Source organism: Spea bombifrons, chromosome 6, assembly GCF_027358695.1.
Source record: "Spea bombifrons isolate aSpeBom1 chromosome 6, aSpeBom1.2.pri, whole genome shotgun sequence".
NCBI classification, from domain to species: domain Eukaryota; kingdom Metazoa; phylum Chordata; class Amphibia; order Anura; family Pelobatidae; genus Spea; species Spea bombifrons.
In genome coordinates this window covers 47313403-47336970 of record NC_071092.1, presented here as the reverse complement: position 1 = coordinate 47336970, position 23568 = coordinate 47313403, and the positions used below count along the sequence as shown (strand labels likewise).

General features: G+C 43.7%; 1 protein-coding gene across 3 annotated transcripts in view; it reads right to left on the bottom strand.

Annotated features, from left to right (window-relative positions):
• PDE4B (phosphodiesterase 4B) overlaps positions 1 to 23568 on the bottom strand; it is a 131527-nt gene that overhangs the window by 17922 nt on the left and 90037 nt on the right. For all 3 annotated transcript variants that reach the window (XM_053470019.1, XM_053470020.1, XM_053470021.1), the window contains one exon: positions 307 to 419. In XM_053470019.1, the coding sequence (XP_053325994.1) occupies positions 307 to 419 (113 nt within the window). The remainder of the gene's footprint in view (positions 1 to 306; positions 420 to 23568) is intronic.

Sequence of the window (23568 nt, the reverse complement as noted above, 5' to 3'; positions counted from 1 at the left end):
GCTGGCACAGGGCATCTCATCACAGGCTGGCATAGGGCATCTCATCACAGGCTGGCACAGGGCATCTCATCACAGGCTGGCATAGGGGATCTCACCATACTATGGCACTGGTTACCTAATCACAGACTGGCACTGGGCACCCACATATAACATGGCTCAGGGTACCCAATCATAGACCGGCACAAGGCACCTAATCACAGACTGGCACAGATCTTATCATAGGCTGGCGCTGGGCACCCATACACAGAGAGGCACGGGACACCCCCAAATACAGTGGCATACGGCACCCCCCACACTTGACCTTACCTTATTTGATGCCATCTCGCTGACCGATCTGTAGGTCTGGATGGTCTCTAACTGGTCCAGACACCAGTCCAGTTCTTCCAGGGTGTCCATAGCCAGTTTCTGGTAGGAGTCTTCTGCAAAGAGACACATGGACATGTAATCAGGCTCCAGGGCGTCCAGGCTCTGCATGCTGGACTCGGGGCTCCCACAGCTCAGACACACAGTGCTATAGGGGGCACAGAGCTCCTTCATCCTGCCCTCGCTGCCCTTCCGCAGTCTGCACATCAGCAGCTCAGCTCTGTACTAAGCACAAGAAGTGACTGTTTTCTATTAACACCCTCTGATGTCACAGCTGCCCTCCCCCAGCCCGGGGGTGGTTCCGCAGTCACTGGGAGCTTCCTCAGCCTTAATCACCTCTCACTGAGCCCAGACTCCGGGCTTGTGCAAAAACTTACTTCCCCAGCTGCCCTCTTCTCCCATATTTAATGTCCTCTTTATTGCTCACTCGGTTTGAGTTTCTGCAGAACACTGATGTTTATTTCATGGAATTGAACAAGAAGAAAATAACAATCTGTATACAGTAAAGAAACGTGTAGAGCGGACGCGCGTTCCGGGAAATCAGAGACTCAAACACTTTATAAGACATTTATAACCCAAATCCCAAGAAGGGCGAACCAAATCCCTCACCCCTCTTTCTTCCCCAATGCCTTCTTTCCTCCCCAGTGCCTTCTTTCCTCCCCTGTGCCCTCTTTCTTCACCTGTGGGCACCTGTTTTTCCCCCTCACTGTTTCTCTCCTCCCCTGATGCCCCTTTTTTCTCCACAGGTACCCCTCTTTTCTCCCCTGATGCCCCTCTCATTTCACCTGATGCCCCTCTCTCCTCCTCCGATGCCCCTCTTGTCTAGGAGGTCAGAATGTTTGCTGGGTATGAGGGGATCGCAGGGTTCTACAGCCCTAAAAGCCCCGAGTCGGGAGTTAAAATATAAACCCATTTTCTGAGAATACCCGGCGACTCCGACGTCTGCCAACCCACAGCCACGAATCCTGCGGTTCTGCTTCCCCTGGACGCTGCGCTCTGACATCATTTTTAATTCGCCGCAGCCTGGATCGTGGGGCCGATAGCTGTTTTATATCTTATTAAATAAAAAAAAAATTCAGAGGAAAATGACATGCTGGGGGACAATGTGTAATCTGAAAGAGGGACCGCTGAGGTCTTGGAAGCTTATGGGGCAAGAAAATCTAAATGTGACCACCGAGGGCATTCAGTTTTCATATACTCGATATCGCTATACAGTACGGACCTCGGTGAATGTTTCAATCCACCTTCGTGGTTAATCTTAATAGTTAATACCGTATAGATGGCCGTTTAAGAAGCATATAAAAGCTTTTGGAACCTCGGATGTCTCTTCTGACCTGATTTCTGACTCTGTCTCAAAATGAGACCTTTGAGGTCTTGAAAGCTTGTGTTATTCTGCATCGTTTTTCTAGCCCAATAAAAGGTATCAGCGAGTTCCGGCTCCGTCGATACAGAACTATAATGAGTAACACCAAGAAAGCAGATCCAAATGTTACTCTCATTTTTTTATTTTGTTTTATTTTATTTTGTTTGGGTAAAATTTTGTGATCCGCCGAAAACATGTCATATAAAGCAGTAACAAGTTTACTGAGATGGTAGTAAATGAGCAGAATGGCTTCCCAGCAGAAGTGGTAGAGGGTAATACAGCAAGGGGATTTAAACTTGCATGGGATAGACATCCGGCTCCTGAATCTAAGACGAGGCCAACGACTGATTAAGGTTTGTAACCCCGCTACGGTATGTGCTGGCACCATATAAATAAAGTGTAAGGTAATGTAATAATAAATGGCGTGTATGAAGTATGCAGGGTGCCAGCAGGCGTTTCGTGTAATACCTGCATGTCCGGCTTGTTATCAGAGAGTGTATTTTGAGATGCGAAGCTTTGTCCCGTGGCTCTCGGGACAGTTGGTTGGTATGAAATCACGTAATTTAAAGTATTTATTTGCAGAGCGTTTCATGTGAGATGAATCAGGCTGGGTGGGACGTCTCCGGGGCTGGCAGCGATACAACATCCGGCGTGTCAAACACAACCTCACACCCATCACACACCTCGCATTCACGCAAACACCGACCGTCGCCAGCCATGTGCCTGATAAGGTCAGATATACCACTTCTGCTGGGAGGCTTATTTATTACCTTTCCAGCAAAGCCAAAAAAAAAAGCTGATGTTTAGACATTTTCCTTGCTAAGTGAATTTGTTCACGGAAAGCATCTCTAACGCGTGTTTTTTGTTTGTTAATCTATGTCACAGCTTTATTAAAAGTTACACTCAGGGAAGCTAAGGCTGGAGGCAGCCCGTGGCAGAGCCAGAATGACCAAATTTCCTGTCCTGAAGCCCCCCCCCCTCACTCTTACTAAATCTGCCTGAACCAATGAACCGCTCCCGTGGGATACACATATGGGGGGGAGGGGGGGTCTGTTACATATATATTAGTTGGTTATACAGGTTTCTTTGGGTTATGGAATTATTAACATAGGATCTGAATATTCTGCCGAATTGATACCATTTGGGTATGAAAGTGACTTTTTGGATGGTTTTATGAATGAATTCCTGAGGCTGAGCGTGGCGGGAGGCGGCGGCGGGGCGGCGGATTGCGAGCCGCAATGTGTGTTTTAAGGTTCCGATTCCGTAATGACGGGTGCAGGAGATCTGGAACTCCTCACCTGCTTAACATGATTGACAGAAAAAGGAAGTGAGCGGATGGAAAGCGGATCTGCTCTGCTCCTCCTGTACATTCATTCGCACGTTTTTCCTTCTCAGTCTGGCTGCCTAAATTTTCAAAGGTAACAACCCAAGCTGACGGCTCTGCTGTGCCGAGGGCCACCTGCAGCGCTGGGCGATCGGCCCCAAAATATACTAGTATACACTTACGGCGCAAATAAATCCATCTCAAAAAGAGACCTCTGAGGTGCCAAAAGCTTATGTAACTTTACATCTTTTGACCAATAAAAGATATTAACCTCGACCAAAAGATACACATCGTCTTACTCAATAAAACTAGCAAGACACGGGGGGGCTTATAGTTAAGAAGTGCTCTTATCACCATAGCAACCAATGGATTGTTCCCATTAGTTGCTATGGTGATAAGACAACTTGACATTGTGCACCAGGATCACTTTTTTTTTTAATACCTAACACAAATGGCCAATTGAAATGGTCGAGAGCGCGGCAGATGCAGTTTAATGTTCATAAATGTCAAGTAACGCTCTTGGGATGTAAGATTCCAAAGGCGGAATATAGTATTGGGGGGGCCGCGGTGTCAGCGGGAACAGAAGACAAGGACTTGGGAGTAATTGAGGACTTAATGATAAGCAGGCAATGCAGCAAAGGGGAGGAAAAAGCTGCGGAATATGATGGCGCTATATAAAACAATACATAATAATAATTTGTTGTTACATTTGTTTTTTGTTGTTTTTTGCAGTTTCAGCGCGACGTTAATCTGCATGGAAAACTTTGTTGCAATTTACCAAAATAGTTGTTAATGCCCTAAAATTCAATGTAACCCTAAAACTGGTTGGGGGGAGTAAGCGGGCGATCGCAGGGGGGGAGTAAGCGGCCGATCGCAGGGCTGGGGAGCGATCGCTGCGTTTTTTTATAGCGTGAGTAATGAGAACATCTGGCTACTGCTGCATTCAGCCCACAGTGGAACGTAATTTAACCCCCGCCGGAGTGACCCATAAATCCCTTCTCACACCCACAGAACCCACTCATGTTCCGCACGGAGCAGCACGTCGCGTCTCAGTTCCTGCAGATCGTTTCTAGAGATAAAATTCCAGATCTCCCATAGAGATATTTGAGATAATTTTTTATCTCCAGGAGCCGATTCTGGCCCCTGTCTGGAAATCGGAGACCTGGGGTAAGTATGGGAATTTAATGGGACTGGAACACAAACTTCGTGACCTTTGTCCAGGTTAGTGTTTAGCAGGTAGGTGCGCACTTCGTTACCTAATAACTATTAGTGGCGGTTTAACCACTTAGCTGCTGATACACATGAAACCAGTGGGGCGGAATAGCAGAGATTTCTATTTTTCAGATTTCTAAAAAAATGTATTAAAAATTGAAAATTTCCAAAGTTGCCAAAAAAAATTCTAAAAAAAAAATATTACATTTTGGCACAGCTGGCGGAAAACGCTTTTATGATAAAAACACTGAAATACCGTTGGCAAAATCACTTGGTGGCTCTGGAACCCATTCAACATATATTATGGTTTATAACATACAGTGGCCCTGGTAATAATAATAATAATATAAATATTAGTAATAATAGTGATAATAATAATATAAATAATAATAATAATATAAATAATAATAATAATAATATAAATAATAATAATCGTAATAATAATAGTAATAATAATATAAGTAATAATATTAATAATATAAATAATAATAGTAATAATAATAATAGTAATAATAATAATAGTAATAATAATATAAATAATAATAATATTAGTAATAATAGTAATAATAATAATAGTGATAATAATATAAATAATAGTAATAATAATAATAATAGTAATAATAATATAAATAATTATTATGATATATATTGTTTTATTTAGAGCCATCATATTCCGTACAATGGGTAAACAGAACACGACAGGTAGTAAATAACATAACAATTCGAATTACGGAAATAAGACGTAAGGAGGGCCCTGCACAAAGGAGCTTACAATCTAGAAGGTATACTATTAACTCTTTAAGAACCAGAGGCATGGGGGGGGGTTAAATGGTTTTCTAGACCCTAATGACTATGGTGTGTTTTATATATTTTTCCCATATATTCTGCAGCAGGAAATTGGTGGGGAAAACTCATCCCTTACTTCCAAATGTAACCCCCCCCTGTGATTTGCACCCCCCCCCCTGGGCTCAGCGATAAGTGAAACAAGCGAGCCGCACGCAAATGGCGCTGTGCAGTCACCTTGGATGCTGTTTGTTCTCCTTTTTCTTCGGTTGCAGTTAAAATGTCAAGGTTTTGTTTGGGGAGAAAAGAAAATCATGGAAAAAATTCCTATGAAATACCAAAAACCCCACGGAGTCAGTTTATTTTTTGGGAAGATACAGGGCATTCGCCCTGTCCTACTTTTGCAGTGGGGAACAGAAGCCGTTTTGGGGCATATGCATTATTTTTTATCCCTTTATGCATTTAGATGTTTCTGTTAAAGGTTATTAGTCATTCATGAATTGGAAATGATTTTGGGGGATTTTAATACTTAAAAAAAGTTGGAGATCTTTTTAGTGCGTTCGGGTTATAATAATATACGTTGATGATCCAGAGAACATCTGAGCCGACAACGACTTTTTCACTTCTTGGGACGATGTTGGATAAAAGTCTCTAAATGAACAGAAACGAGAAGCTGGACGGGATGAACCTAATGGACTTTGGGTTGTTTTTCAACCACAATAACGTTTTTTAACAGAGCGTAATATATGAGCTGCATCACGAGACGGTAACAATATATATATAACCCCCCGCGCTGTATACAGTAATATAACCCCCCAGCGCTGTATACAGTAATATAACCCCCAGCGCTGTATACAGTAATATAACCCCCAGCGCTGTATACAGTAATATAACCCCCCAGCGCTGTATACAGTAATATAACCCCCCGCGCTGTATACAGTAATATAACCCCCAACGCTGTATACAGTAATATAACCCCCCAGCGCTGTATACAGTAATATAACCCCCCGCGCTGTATACAGTAATATAACCCCCCAGCGCTGTATACAGTAATATAACCCCCCAGCGCTGTATACAGTAATATAACCCCCAGTGCTGTATACAGTAATATAACCCCCCAGCGCTGTATACAGTAATATAACCCCCCAGCGCTGTATACAGTAATATAACCCCCAGCGCTGTATACAGTAATATAACCCCCAGCACTGTATACAGTAATATAACCCCCCAGTGCTGTATACAGTAATATAACCCCCAGCGCTGTATACAGTAATATAACCCCCAGCACTGTATACAGTAATATAACCCCCCAGCACTGTATACAGTAATATAACCCCACAGCACTGTATACAGTAATATAACCCCCAGCGCTGTATACAGTAATATAACCCCCAGCACTGTATACAGTAATATATCCCCAGCGCTGTATACAGTAATATAACCCCCAGTGCTGTATACAGTAATAACCCCCCCAGCACTGTATACAGTAATATAACCCCCAGCGCTGTATACAGTAATATAACCCCCAGCACTGTATACAGTAATATATCCCCAGCGCTGTATACAGTAATATAACCCCCAGCACCATATACAGTAATATAACCCCCAGCGCTGTATACAGTAATATAACCCCCAGCGCTGTATACAGTAATATAACCCCCAGCACTGTATACAGTAATATATCCCCAGCGCTGTATACAGTAATATAACCCCCAGTGCTGTATACAGTAATAACCCCCCCAGCACTGTATACAGTAATATAACCCCCCCAGCACTGTATACAGTAATATAACCCCCCCAGCACTGTATACAGTAATGTCTGGTTTTATCTCATTTTCCTCCAATAAACCCCCTTTATCTGCAGACCTGGAGCCCCCATTGCTGTCAGTCATGTGATATTTTGGGTGACTTTCCTGGCTCAAACACCACACTGAGCTGATGCTTTATGGCGATGCTAATGAAATCCGTTCCTCCATAGACTTTCATTAGTCAGTGTCTGGCTGGGTGATTAAGACTGAGCCATTCTATTGTTCCCCACAGGCAGTATGATAAGGAGTCGGGGGGTTGTTTAGTAGATTGGGGGTCGGATAACAGAGCGAGAATCATACAAACGGCTGACATGCAGCTGCCTGAAAACATTATATTATGGGGCAAAAACTACAATTTGGGTAAAAAGGGAGACAGTGATATTTTTGGAAATATATTTTTAATCTGATACAAAAAATGTAGAAAATGGGGGCATTTAATTTGCATTCATCACTGGGGAGGCTGTCATTGTGGGAAATACCGATGCTATCCGTACCAAAGTGACCTTGACTTGATTTAAAGGGCCAGCAACAAAACTCTAATTTATTCTCTGAAAGATTCTGTCTTTTATCAGGCGGGGGATCTGCAGCCGTTTAGGGACAAGAATATTAGAAAGGAAATGTAGGTCAGTGACGGGGAGATTAATGTGACCTGCGGCCATTCACTCTGTTATGGGTTAGAAATGACCTTCTCTGGAGTATCGTCACCAATTAGTGCCCAGTGACTACCGGGTGAGAAGGTCAGGACTTTTTTAGGAAGAATCCTGCCTTATGTGAGAGTTTAGGATAAAGTGTTGTAGGATGAGTAGGAGAAAGCGGGGATTTTCTTGGCCCCACGAAAGGCCGACTGGAGTCACCACGGCAGCTGCCCTGCAGTCTGTGAGTTTACGCATCACAATGCATGCATGTTTAATACCCTCACTGTATTACCCTCTACCGCTTCTGCTGGGAGGCTGTTCCACTTATCTGCCACCCCCTGTCAGTAAAAGTAATTTAACCTGCAAATAAATATTGTTACATAGGAGACCCCTCTTTATGTTGAAGCACAGACTTTAACAGACGCGTGAGTTCCCAGCGTTCAGATTTCATCAAAATCGCCATTTTTATAACATTTTCTGCCATTTAACCAGAAGCCGCACAGTTTAGGCGCCAAACCCACAGCTCAGCAACTGAAACCTGCGGGCAATATTTTTAAGGCCCCCCAAACCTGTTTTCGGGCGACAGACTCGATTCCGAAATATTTTCATGGTTTATTACCTAGAATGTTAATAATTACAGAGTTTCATCATCACATAGTTGCAGATAGAAAGCATTCCGCTGGAGTCTCGCCCTAAAGCTCGCAATCTAGGAGTTATGCTTTAGCCGCCTTGGGGGAACATTTTATAAATAAGATATAACTCAATGATTTCTAAGAAAGAGAAATGGGGCTTTTTCTGTGAAAACGTTAATTTACGGCCTCTGGATTTCTCACCTGTTAGAATATTTGCCAATATGAACTAATCTATGCTTTGCGTAGAGAGTGATGGGAGTTGTAGTATTTAGCAGGCAAATATCAGTCCCCTGACCCTCAGAGGACAGAGTGATGAGAGTTGCTGTTGCCATATATTAGAAAGCTCAGCTTCTCCCCTAGAAGAGTGATGGGAGTTGCAGTATTCAGCCGACAACTATTATCAGTGCTCTGAATCTCAGCCGACAGACTGTTGAGCGTTGCGGTTGGCATAGAAGCGTCTGCTTCGCCCTCCCAGGAAGAGTGATGGGAGTTGTAAAACCATACAACTGCAACAATATCTCGCATGCCACTGACTGGGTTCACACACGGCGCGGAGACCTCAGAGGCGTCTCGCTGGAGGCAGCTGCTGGGATGAGACGCCGGGACACGTCAGTAATTTACAACGAGCCAAAAGTATTCATTTTTCACACATCTGAGGTGCTCACTAAATTGTAAAATATATAAGGCTGCAGGAAATAAAACCCCCGGGGGGCAGCGCCATGCAGCCGGGGCCCCTATATCCCCACTTCTAGAAGAGTCCCTGTAGCACCACAATCCAGCTGGACGGTTAAAATAGAGACCACTGGTCTCCCCCGCCGGCCCACCAACACTATGGGGGCCAACATGGCCTTCCCTCAACGCCGCACGTCCGTAAAGAGGCGCTGACATCATATATGACATCATATCCTGGCGCTCAGCAGTAAGGAAGGCAGGGGTTAGGCCTCAGCCAGCATGGAGATAAATGGCGCTTTTCAGACATGGCGACAGGCATCACGTGGCTCCTCATTACCCTAAATAAGGAAACAAATATGTCTGCCTCTGCCTTCTAGCAGAGATGGTAATACATAAAATTACAAAAGTACAAAATATTCACAAAACTATATTTTAAGGCTATTTAACGTAATCAAGTAATCGGTTCTTTAAGAGGAACAGAAAAGTAATAAAAATTCTCAAACGCCACCAAATGTTACATTTCTATCAGAATTGGATTGGTCTCTGTAGTTAACCAAGTCCTGAAAACTCCATGACCTCCTGACCAATCAGCATCGGTTAATGATTTTAACGATACAGTAACTTAATAACGAGTTCCTTACCCTAGTCTGCTTATTAACCCTCACAGTGCTTGGGGGATCGCACAGACCGCAAAGCAGCACCTTGAAGTCAAAGGGATAAAGCGAATACCCCTTTACCTGAATAATAATAATAATAATACAAGTAATAATAATAATTCATTATTTATTATTATCAGTAGTAATATTTATTATTATTATATTGGTATAATTAATATTATTAATAATTATATATAAACAAGTTAATCTTGGGACATAAAATATAACATAACAATAATTCTGAAATTAATAATAATAGTAATGACAATATTTTATAAATAGGTTATTCCTAGTAAAAAAAAAACTAAACAAATATAAAATAATAATTCTAATAATATAAAAACAGCTTAATCCTGGGGGGGGGGAAATAAGAAAAGCAGCTACACAAATCATCTCTCGTTGAAATCTGTGCATTCTGCTTCCTCATTCTTAGACAGAATCTGGTTTTAATTCTTGAAAATGCGCCTGCCGGCAGGTTTTTGGCAGCAACAAAAAAAGGGGAGGAACAAGAACGTATTTTTTTTTTTTCTTTATGACTATTGACGTCAATGGAATAACTGGAATATTTAGTGGCCAGCATGAATCCGGCTGTGCGTGGTGTGTGTTTTAAGCAAGCATAAAAAATTCAGGGAGAGAAATAAAGCACCTGATTGAAAGCCATTATTTGATGTGGGAATAAGGAATATATCACGCAGGGGCTTCTCCTGGAACGGCGGAGGTATTTGGGCCGATTCGGAGCTGGACAATGACTTGGCTCGTGGGATTTCTGGTTTTAAGGGGGAGGCCGGAGTTCTTGGAGGCATTTTATTAAAGATGTGTTTATAATAATTCTGTTCAGTCTAAACATACAAGGACTGGAAAGTGAGTTAGAATCCAGCAGAAAGGATGCATCGCCCCGGCCTTGTTTAAAGGGCGGCTTCCAAATGTGTTTTATTCCTAGAATCAGATTAAAAATACGTTTTCTAAAATATTGATTTTTTCTTTTTTAAATCGGTTGCAGTTTTTTGCCCCATAATATAAAGTTTTCAGGCAGCTGCATATCAGCCGTTTGTATGATTCTCGCTCTGTTATCTGACCCCCGATCTACTAAACACCCCGACTCCTTATCATACTGCCTGTGGGGAATGGCTCCGTCTTAATCACCCAGTGGGACTCTGCCTAATGAAAGTCTATGGAGGAACGGACTTCATTAGCATCGCCATAAAGCATCAGCTCAGCGTGTTGTTCGAGCCGGGAAATTCACCCAAAATATCTCACGACTGACAGCAACGGCGGCTCCAGGTCTGCAGATAAAGAGAGTCTATTGGACTTTCATTAGTCAGATTGTCTGGTTGGGTGATTAAGAGTGAGCCTTTCCCTCATTTAACACGAGCAGTGGACTGTCCTGTGAAAACTAAGACTCTTGGGAGGTATGCATACTTTATAAGTGTAACTCTTTGTGTATACTTATAATTTTTTTTTATATTGATACGTTGTTACCCTCCGCTGCAGCGAAGACATTCGCTTGTTTTTAAGTAGCAGATAATATATTGGGATAGACGGGGCTCTCGGATACATTTCCAATCTGTTGAAATCCACTGAACGAGCATCATGGGAGTTGTAGTTCAAGTACCTTTAGAAAGGCACCAGACAGCCAGGCGTGCGGATACAGGCACACAGACACATGCGCAGCTACGCCCTCCTTTCAGACAAAGACTTTCTGCCCAGTTTTTCTCTCCGGTTCGCTGAGGTCGGACCCCTCCCCGGGCGATACCGACGTCACCGCCACCATCCCCTGACTGGCACTTTAACCTCGCGTCTGAATTATAGGATTTCCCCCTTCCAGTAAACGTCTCTGCTCTGCGTTACTCCGTAGGGAAACTTTAGGGTGTGACACGGGAGGAAGGCATCGGAGGCGCCGGGATCCAGAAAACCCGACTATATAATTAGCCTTTTACTGAATATGAACAGAAACAGATGGTCTGAACATCAAAATATACACTGTATTCGCTGAGGAAAAATCATTCACAATATGGGGAATTGTTGCCCTTCTTCCATTCCACCCAAGTGTCCCTGTTCAGTTTAGCCAGTCCCTCTTTCCCAGTGCCCATCTTTCCACCCCTGATGCCCCTCTTTTGTAGGAGGTCAGAATGTTTGCTGGGTATGAGGGGATCGCAGGGTTCTACGGCAGTAAAAGCCCCGATAATGTGTATAGAAACAGCAGGAAACGGCTATATATATTAAACGGGGTAAATAAACCCCATTATTCTTCTAAATGCCCCACCCAGTTACACAAATACCCAGCAATAGGGCACAAGGTCACAAAAAAAGTCCCCTTAAAGCCACGCCTCTAACCACGCCCTCTAAAATGAACTTTTTTGGCCATTGGAACCATCGGGGGCGATCCTCTTCTAATAACATATTCTGATTTATTGTAACTCGTCCCTCGCACTTCATGCGCTGCTGAGAACAATATGATGTCATTTTCATGTAATTCTTAAAGTTTTTCACAGAAAAGAGGAAACTGTCAGAGTTCCTTCGCCGTCCAGTGCCATGTGGCCCCAGCGGACGGACACCTTACAAAATGGGGTTTTCAAAGAAACGCGTGAAACACCAATTAGCGGGGGAAGTGTAACCCTTTGCCAGCCAAACCGGATGCTTTAATGTGAATCAAAAGCCAATTATGGGGAAACCTAATAGCCGGGGATCCCCCTGAATGAACTGTCCCTGAGACCCACAAAATATTAACCCATTAATAACCCAAGTGAAGATTCTATGTAGTAACTTGCCAAAAGTATTATCCAAATGGCCCTCATGGAAACCTTTACTTGTCATTATTTAACCCCTTAAGGACAATGGGCGGTCCCTAAACCCATTGAAAACAATGCATTTTGAGCCCGTACATGTACGGGCTTTGTCATTAAGGGGTTAAAGATACACTTAATTGAGTCACCCGCATTCAAGCAGCAAAGGTGTTCGATGGGGTTGAGGTCAGGGCTCTGTACGGTGTGCTGAAGGGGACATCCCAAGACATTTAGGGTGATGCTCGGCTTCCAACTTTGTGGGAACAGTTTGGGGAAGAGCCTTTTAGATAAGGACATGGTTGGATGAGTTTGGGGTGGAAGAACTTGACCGGCCGCACAGAGCCCTGACCTCAACCCCATCCAACACCTTTGGGATGAACCGGAACGGAGATTGTGAGCCGGGCGTCTCGTCCAACATCAGCGCCGGACCTCACAGACGCTCTACTGGATGGAAAAAAAACTCCCTAAAATCTCGTGGAAATCCTTCCCAGAAGAGCGGAAGCCGTTATTGCGGCAAAGGGGGGATGACTTCATATTAATGTCTGTGTATTTAGAATGTGATGTCATCAAAGTCCCTGTTGGTGTAACGGTCAGCCGTCCCAATACTTTTGTCCATATAGTATGTATACATATATAAAATCATTGGTGATCCGTTCCTCCCGGGGGCTCCTTTGCATTTCTCCACTTTTTACCGATCCCTGCGTTCTCGTCTATTACATAATGCCTTAGTATGAAAAAGCAGCATGAAAACGATAAAGTGAATAATTAGCCTAAAATCTTCGCATGGTAATTCCCGGATGGAATTCATGGAGCTCCTTGTGCGCCATCTCCCTGGGGGTGCATATGGCAGGGAAGGGGTTAAGTGTATGACCCCCCCCCAATATCTCTGGCCTTTCTAGACCACTAAATTCTCCGCATTTACTCAGCAGTTAAAAATAATACTTTCTTAGTAATTTAACAAGAATTTATGTACGTGGACCTAATCAATCTATTCATTAATTACCTTCACACTAGAAATATTATTATCTTTTATTTCTATAGCACCAACAATTCCCGCAGCGCTTCTTACAGTCCCTACGTCAAACCGGGACAATCCTTATGAAGAGTTGAAATGACGGGGTGGGCGGTGCTAGTATTGGGCCACGCCCATGCACAGCGGTAAAACAAATGCATCGGGCGCATCATGGGTAATCTGTCCCTGCTTAGACTACTACTGAGCGACGCTAGAATTGAAAGCTTGGCATCCCGGCCGTATAAGGCTCCTTCCGCTGCCGCCGGCCTCTGATTCACGTCTCCTGGTGATTTACTAAGCTACACATCCATGCTGTATTTTCCTGTTTAAAAGAAGGAACGCAATATTCTCTGTCCTATTATTCCCCTTTTCTGTGGATGAATCACCGGACTTTTTTTTGTTTTGTTTTTTTCAAGACATGATAAACCGTTAAGAATAAAGGGCCACCTGCCACCGCAGAACGGGGTGTTTTGAAAATACGAAGCGGCTTCCTGTTTTTTTAGGTTCAATGAAACTTCCGACGAGAACTTAAAAACAGGCAGGAAACTGTGGAGTTCCTTTCATTCGCTTATTAATCAGAAGTAAAATAGATGTTTTTTAAAAAATAAAAAAGTCATTATCTGTAAGGGAGAGGAAGACGATAAAGATAAATCCTTATCGTACTAAAAAAAAAACGTAAAAACCTGGTATTTTAAAGGTGATTAAATGTTTTATTGGGTTATTGATTTAAAAATTGATATATATATATAATATAAAATATATGTTTAGCACCGGAGGCATTGTCCCTATTCATTCGGAAAACTCTGATGTAAAATATTTATTTAATTGTATTTAATTTTTGTCAATTAAATCAGTCTTCCTTGCTAATAGATCAAGGTTGTGATTGGAGAACGGGGGGATACCGAGGGTGCCTTCATTTTTAAGGTGTAATATATATATATATATATAATTTAATGAAATATTAATTTATTACCTGCATGAACCTCTCATCAAATTATTGTATCGTACGAGACGCTCTATAAATCTGGTTATCTCAGAAGAGGAGGAAGTTCTATTTTAAAATAATTCCTTTAAATGCAAACATTGTTTAAATAATAATAATAATAATAATAATAATAATATAATATATTTGAATATATATTTCATTTTAATTGCCAAATAAAAATCCGCTTTTGTAACGCACACTTAGTTATATATCATATTTTGAAGTAACTCTAAGGAACTGAGTAATTAAGACAAATATATTAGGGGGTTACATGGGGACCCTGTCAATGCGGAGAGACCTACTAAGAACCACAGCAAGACATGGTACATACATACTCCCCACGGCCCCCGCGGCCCCCGGGCTGTGAATGAGACGTTGGGTTCCGTGGATAGAACTCTCAGCTCTCGATGAAGAAATGGAATGGAACGTTTCGATTTCATATTTTAATAGATAAAAGGCTGCCTTGAGTACGCAGTGGCCCTGAAAGTGTTAACACCTTTTTGCCCCGTTGTGTACGTGCCAGGACTGAGTTTTCTGCCACTTGGCATCTACTGTCTCTTAGTATGTAGGCAATTAGCGTTCCGGGAAGTTCTCGTTAATAAATTGTTCTCTGTATCTATTTGCACTTCATAGGTAAATAATCCATTTCTGATTCTCAGCTCGGGGCAAATGGCTTCTTTCCCAGCGATCCGAGGACACGGATGTCACGCATCCTGCATTCCCTTAACCCCGAGTGTCATCTGCAGAAACCTCCTTAAATCCACGCATCCCAGACATATGAATTCATAACAGCTGCGCGATCCCTTTAAATGATTCTGCAGAACACACCTATCTAACGTTTATTCATATAGCGCCTGCAGATACCGTAGCGCTGTTACAAGGGGGTCAGTAAAATAAACTAAAATCACAAACAAAAACAAACATAGCACAAAAAGGAGAAGATCGCCCTGATCTCGCGAGCCTACAACCCTTTAGCGCTGGCTTGGCTTGATGAGTGTTGCAGGCCAGGGTCTAATAAGACCCCTCTGTGCACATACGCGGTACGCGCTCCCGTTGATTTTCAACGAATCGTCAGAGCACAGAGGACGCGGGAAGCTGCAGCTTCTACTAAAAGTTAAGTGTAAAGAATGTATATTGAAGTGCTTTACAAAACAACTCCCATCATGCTTGGTCAATGTGTTAATTGCCCCATCTGGGCAAATGAGAATCGAGTCTGCTTTATGTTAACTCGTCGGGCAGAATGAGACTGGGGTCAAAGAGCAGAAAGACATTCACATGGTTGCCTGACGGGGGGTGTAATATTTCCCACTGAAGCCCCTTGAGTATTTTACAAGCCCCCCCAGTGCCTTCATCAAGGAAAGAAGCCTCGGCCTAATGTGTGACTCTGCCTGTCATGTGACAATTAAAGGCGGCCAAAACATCACAAGACTTCTCGCTTTTAACAAATTTAGGATATTGTCAATAGATTCTGCCCCGAAGCAGCGACGGCCGCCAACCGCAGCCTAATTACTCGAGCCGAGGCCACCGGGTTAGCCCACGCATTTCACATCTGCCGGGATTACTGCAGCGCGGCGTCTTGGCTCTTACGACCTCTCTTTAACAGAAAATACTAAATTACAGAGAAATTGGAATATTTTAACTCAAACAATAGCGCTCCAATCAGCGGCTCCCAATCCGCCTTTAAAGATGCCGTTCCACTCGCTAACTAAGTAAATCTAACAGATCTCTGATTGTATTGTTTCATCTGAAGTGTAAATCACATAAAAGCTACTTCAGTATCCACGGCAACAACCTATCAATCCCTGCTTCCATGTCACATGACAGTTAAGCATTCCCACTAAAATGATGAATTAGGAAATTGCAAGGAATTATTTCTGGGAAGGGTTTGGACGTTCAACAGAGTTAGGAAACGTTTGACTCAACACGGCGGGTGGAACAACACCTTTAATTGACACGTCTTCTTTGGGCCGTTTCATTTGTTGATGCTCTTAAAGTATCAACATTGTTTTCCTTCGAGTAAAAAGGTGTTCATTTCTTTAGCTTATTCTTTTAATATAAGCAAAATATTTTATGGATTGTCATGCAGTTTTACTTTACTGTGAGGGTGGTAGGCAAGTGGAACAGCCTCCCAGCAGAAGTGGTAGAGGGTAATACAGTGAGGGTATTAAACATGCATGGGATAGACATACGGCCCCTGAATCTAAGACGAGACCAACGACTGATTAAGGTTTGAGTCTTTACAGCAGGAGAAACGGGCGACTAGACGGGGGCCGAATGGGGGCCGATCTGCCGGCAGGTTCTGGGTCTCCGATACACTTTGGGAAGTTCTTACTGATTCTACAATTCAGTGCAGCTGCTTGTAAGGGATTTCCCAGAGGGGCTTCCTTAAGGTCACACAAACACCGATTGTCCTCTACAGTTCCGTCCCGGTTTCCTTCGAAATGCTCCATCTGGGGCCGCCGCGGATTCGGGGCACGTGGCAGCGCATGGAGCGAAAGCAAAACCGCTCCACGGACGCCATCGAAGCCGCTTTCTTTGTAGGCGATAAAATCCCGCCCCGAGCCGGCTGCGGGTAGATCGGGCGCTTCGTGTTTAGGGTCTCCCCGTGCCGCGTCCCTAATTATTGTGGCTGAGAGCGAATGAACGATAATTACACCTTTATTTCTGCCAAACCAGCTGTATTATGGGTAAATTCTAACAGCGGGGGTCATAAAGACTAATTCTGGTTGAAGTGGTGCAATCGCCATAGCAACCAAAGGGCTATTCCTGCTGATTAATGCACTAGGATTGCTCATTAGCACAGAACCTCCAGTGTTATATGGGTTAACTCTTTGAATGCCATCAAGGGCATGTTAGAGGTTAAACACAGGGACATCTCAATATTTCCGAGCCGTGTCCGATTAAAGGAAAGACAGACAGCTTTTTTTGGGGGGGCTTCTTTCCGAAAGGCGTAACGTGAAAAGCTCTGCTCCACGAGTCTGTTTGCTGCCCAGCGTCGGGGGTCCTGGGTAATCTCAGAGGTTTGTCAGGGATTACGGATTGTCCACCCATGTTTCCAAAGGATCTGCCAGTATACAAACTCTGCCCAAAAAGTTAAAAATGCATACTTTCAGTTTCTTGGGAAAAACATAGCTTTAACGCCAAAATACTACTTTATTAAATGAGTAGTAGTTGCCTGGAGTAGACTTCCAGTGGGTGTAATTCAAGCAAATACAGAACGGAATCCAAGAAAGCTTAGGATGTTCATAAAGAGTTCCTAAAGAATTAATAAGTAAGAAGTCATTTGAACAGACCGGCTGAGCGAGCCGTCACCATGAACGTTTCCCACGCGCGTTTCCTGATCACGGCGCAGCTACGTAGGTGACTTTTCCGGGTCACGCGTACGTCTGACGGGTTTCTGGCCGGTTCTGCTGGAACTCAGAAGCTCTATTGTGTTTCTGGAAGAGGAATGCGCTTCCAATGAGATTCAATACCTGGATGAAGCTTACGGCGTGTTCAAGGCGTGTTTAAGGCGTGTAACAAGCATGGACTTGATACATTCTAACATTCAAAAACGTAAACAATTCTATTGTCTCCTTGTGAGGGCGGAAGATCTAATACCCCAACCGCCATCCTGACCGGCCCCCACTGAAGGCTTGGGGGCTACAAAATATATTACGGATTTAACCCCCGAGTGACTGTTTGCCACCATCTGACGTTTCTACCCCGGCTCGCACCCCGATTTAAATAAAACCCTAAGACGTAACATGCTGTCCGGGGCAAATAGACGAACAAAGCGGGCGTCTCGGTCGGGTTTCACTTGGAAAGAAGTAATGATATTATTTCCCGAGGACAGAATCGTATTTATATATATATATATATATTTATATAGCGCCAGCAGATGCCGTAGCGGCGTTACAAAAAATAACAAAAACATTCAAATTGGCAATGTACAAAATTGACAATAATATTTGTCAATAAGGCATCCAGGTACAGAAGAGGAAGAGGGCCCCTGCTCTTAGGAGCTTACAATCTATTATATTGCAGTGAAACATAGAACCTGCCCGTCTAGTCGCCCGTTTCTCCGGCATTAAAGACTCAAACCTTAATCAGTCGTTGGTCTCGTCTTAGATTCAGGAGCCGTATGTCTATCCCATGCATGTTTAATACCCTCACTGTATTACCCTCTACCACTTCTGCTGGGAGGCAGTTCCACTTATCTACCACTCTTAACATTGGACACAGTACGTTTGGGAATGAAGCTGCTGGGTATATTCGCAGCCGTTCCGTGGTATGCGATTGAAATTACCTACTTATGGAAATGAATTAATGTCATTTATTTATGCAGAGTGCGATCCCAGCCGCCTCGCTCGCCCTGCGAGGTCGCTGATTTACATTATACTCCGCGCGATGACCGCAGATTTATTTCGGTGCGGAGGAAGAGATAAATCCGAGGATACATAAAGTCAGCCCCAGCTGGAACATTGTAACGCGTCGCGGCTCCAGCTACTGCAGACCGTCAAGTCCTGTCACTCCGTACGATTCTGCCCCGGAATAATCCGGAAGTTTCCATTTTACGTCAGATTTCTAAACAAAGTGAAAAATATCCAGAACGGTGAAAACGTGTTTATCTATACAGTGCGATATATTTCCCTGGCGCGTCTCATCGGTCTCTAACCAACACCATCGGTCAGTTCGTGGTCAGCTTCAGATTTGAGGGCTTCTTCGCTCTCGGATTCAGGGAGTCTCCGCCAACAATTAGGGTCTTGGTTGACCCTCAAGGTGAACAGATATCCCTTGTCTTCTGGCTCCTTCTTAAGGGGAACTCCCACCACAAATATATTTATATTTCTAGTATTAGATAGATGTAGATTTCAAAATATTCTGCGGTTATTCTTTTTACCCCAGTTGTAGTTTTTGCCCCCATAATATAAAGTTTTCAGGCAGCTGCATATCAGCCGTTTGTATGATTCTCACTCTGTTATCTGACATCCGATCTACTAACCCCCCCCCGACTCCTTATCATACTGCCTGTGGGGAACAATAGAATGACTCAGTCTAAATCACCCAAACAGACTCTCTGACCAATGAAAGTGTATCAAGGAACCAACTTCATTAGCATCGCCATAAAGTGTCAGCTCAGTGTGGTGTTTGAGCCGGGAAAGTCCCCCAAAATATCACATGACTGACAGCAACGGCGGCTCCAGGTCTGCAGATAAAGGGAGTTTATTTGAGCAAAAGAAAAGATAAAACCTGCTTTGTGTCACCAACTGAAATTACTGTATACAGTGCTGGGGGTTATATTACTGTATACAGCGCTGGGGGTTATATTACTGTATACAGCGCTGGGGGTTATATTACTGTATACAGCGCTGGGGTTATATTACTGTATACAGCGCTGAGGGTTATATTACTGTATACAGCGCTGGGGGTTATATTACTGTATACAGCGCTGGGGGGTTATATTACTGTATACAGCGCTGGGGGGTATATTACTGTATACAGCGCTGGGGGTATATTACTGTATACAGCGCTGGGGGTTATATTACTATATACAGCGCTGGGGGTTATATTACTGTATACAGCGCTGGGGGTTATATTACTGTATACAGCGCTGGGGGTTATATTACTGTATACAGCGCTGGGGGTTATATTACTGTATACAGCGCTGAGGGGTTATATTACTGTATACAGCGCTGGGGGTTATATTACTGTATACAGCGCTGGGGGGTTATATTACTGTATACAAAGCTGGGGGTTATATTACTGTATACAGCGCTGGGGGTTATTACTGTATACAGCGCTGGGGGTTATATTACTGTATACAGCGCTGGGGGATGTTATATTCCTGTATACAGCGCTGGGGGTTATATTACTGTATATAGCGCTGGGGGTTATATTACTGTATACAGCGCTGGGGGTTATATTACTATATACAGCGCTGGGGGGTTATATTACTGTATACAGCGCTGGGGGTTATATTACTGTATACAGCGCTGGGGGTTATATTACTGTATACAGCGCTGGGGGTTATATTACTGTATACAGCGCTGGGGGGTTATATTACTGTATACAGCGCTCTGGGTTATATTACTGTATACAGCGCTGGGGGGTTATATTACTGTATACAGCGCTCTGGGTTATATTACTGTATACAGCGCTGGGGGTTATATTACTGTATACAGCGGTGGGGGGGTTATTACTGTATACAGCGCTGGGGCGGTTATTACTGTATACAGCGCTGGGGGGTTATTACTGTATACAGAGTGATAGGCGTTACCAGTAAAAGTAAATGGCAGATTTATAAAGAATTAGTTATTCCAACCCCACCCTTAGCTTTTTACCCCATCTTCCTAAGTGTCCGAGCTACATGGTGTAAGTTGGCACAGAATGCCCGTGTTCTATACACACGCGTTTCAATGAAACAAAAGTCAGAAAATGATCCGGATTTCAGATAAATCCCAGCTCTATTTCTCTGCTATTTCTCTATTCTCAGGAGTTCTCCCCCTTTAATCGCGGCGACTCCTTCCATTTCCAGCCATTAGCCGGAGACAAACTATTTCACACTTTTAACAACAGGATATAAGTCATGTTACACGAGAAGTAAATAAAGTCATCTGCAGAGCGCTTCCTGACAGCGTGACGTCAATGCAAAGTGAATCAAAGCATTACGAGGCTTTCTGGCAGAAAGCTGAAACCTGACTATCTCACCTCAACGAGGCCGAGCGGGGCTACAGCCTCCGCTCGCAGGGGCATCAACGGAGGAGGGGGCATTTAAATAACACTTAAATAACTGGGGGGATATCCTCAGAAAGAAGAATTCACAGAGTGGATGCAAAAATGGGGGAGATGATCATAACTCCCAAGCGTCCCTGTTTAGGAGGGACAGTCCCACTTTTTGTTGGCGCCCAGAAAAGAGTTTGCTGGGTCCAAAATTCTTGGCTTTGCCCCTTTGTGACCTCATTAGGCAAAGCCAAGCGCTATTAAAAAAAAACTGCTGTGTTCCTGGAGGGTGACATCACATCCAGAGTTTCACAAACAATTATTTGACATTTTTTCCTTTTCTTTTTAACCATTCGGCTGCCGTGCCCTTAAAGCTGTCTAATCATCGTTTAGGTGATTGTGCCCCTCTAAGTCTTATTTGTGAGTGTTGTAAATGAGCAATTCTACATCATCGCACTTTTTTTGGTGTGAAATGTAGGTAATTATTGCAATTTCTTTATTATTTTCTGTATGGACCACACCCTCACGGCAAATGACACAATCTTCCCGACAATTGGCTTTGGAAGCGAAGGTTTATGAACCGTCTCTCGTGTGAGAGTCAGTCATACCTGTGACAGCTTTATCACTTCCCGAAAAAAAGAACGTTTTTACCCGATAATCTGCTACATTGTAGCAAACAATATGTGTCGTTACCAAGAAGCAGCATCAGCCATCAGGGAAGGAGTGTCGGGGGGGGGCAAGGGAGGTGGGGGCTGGGGGGCAATTTCCCTTGGGCCGCTGTAATCTAAAGGCTTTTTGGGCCACAATCTGAAGCCTTTTCTAGGTGTTTTTTGTGCAGTTCCACATACAGCCACCAGGAGGTCAAGTGTAACAAGGGATATAGACATTTACATTCTGACTGCATCCTTTTTATGCTCCTCTTGTAGATTTTCCATGTAGTCTATTCGGGCGAACATGTGTTGGACTGCACTGCGTGGGCTGAGAATTCCAGCATTGACGTAGTTTTGGACATTATATTATTGGGCATCTAGCCAGAGGATTACTGGTACCTTCTGGCCTGGGGGGCAGGTACTTTTTAGTGGCTCTCCGTCCCCTTGCCCTCCCCCCAGTAACTAATGTACACAATAGCACACACTTACACACACTGACTCTAACACTTACACACACTTACACACACTGACTCTAACACATACACACACTTACACACACTGACTCTAACACATACACACGCTAACACACACTGACTCTAACACATACACACACTTACACACACTGACTCTAACACATACACACACTTACACACACTGACTATAACACATACACACACTTACACACACTGACTCTAACACTTACACACACTTACACACACTGACTATAACACATACACACGCTAACACACACTGACTCTAACACATACACACACTTACACACACTGACTCTAACACTTACACACACTTACACACACTGACTCTAACACATACACACACTTACACACACTGACTCTAACACATACACACGCTAACACACACTGACTCTAACACATACACACACTTACACACACTGACTCTAACACATACACACACTTACACACACTGACTATAACACATACACACACTTACACATATATGCTTACACTAAAACATACTCAATCCACCATACCCCACGCTATCAATCACACATCACTCTATCACAAATCACACATCACTCTCACAAATCACACATCACTCTCACAAATCACACATCACTCTCACAAATCACACATCACTCTCACAAATCACACATCACTCTCACAAATCACACATCACTCTCACAAATCACACATCACTCTCACAAATCACACATCACTCTCACAAATCACACATCACTCTCACAAATCACTCTCCCACATCACACATCACTCTCTCTAACACCACCTTCCTTGGAGTTCTTCCTTATGGGAAGGAAGCAGCTGGGCTTTTACCGTGGGGTCAGGTCACATTGCAGGGTCGCCTCACATCGCATTACGTGACCCCCCACCGAGCCCCCGCCACAGAGAAAGTGTTTGAAGAATTCTGGACCCGCCTGGGACCTATTGCCCCCCCTTGGTACCAGCCGTCCTCTGAGTGGTATTTCTCCAGGAGTCCGGATGGCAGGTGGGGTTCAGGGATGGGTTTAATATTTTGAGAATACCCGTGAAAAAGGGTAAGTGGATGAAAGTCTATAAAAATATTTCCTCCCGCGCTTCACTAAAACACTCAGAGCTTACTAGACATTCATCCAAAATGTTCTCCCATTACCAGGGGGCAGGAAGCCACGGTGAAGGTGCGAGTGACAGGTTACTCTTGGCGCCCCCCTATGGCAGTATGTTGAATTGCTACTAATTATTCAAGAAAGCATCCCCCACTATCACTACCCCCTCTGCCGGGTGATATCTCATTACCAGTGTACACACGTTCTATTCGTGGCATTGCCACGGTGCCTTGGCTGCTGCTGTCATCCATTGGCATCTAGTGACAAGGCTTAGAAGATATCAGGATAGGAAAGATGTCTGTATTACCCAAGTGTTTGTAAATGACCCGCTGTGTTCTGCTGAAATTGATGTAAAGTTACATAAGCTGTCGGGACCTCAGAGGTCTCTTCTTCAGATATTTGGGTTAAC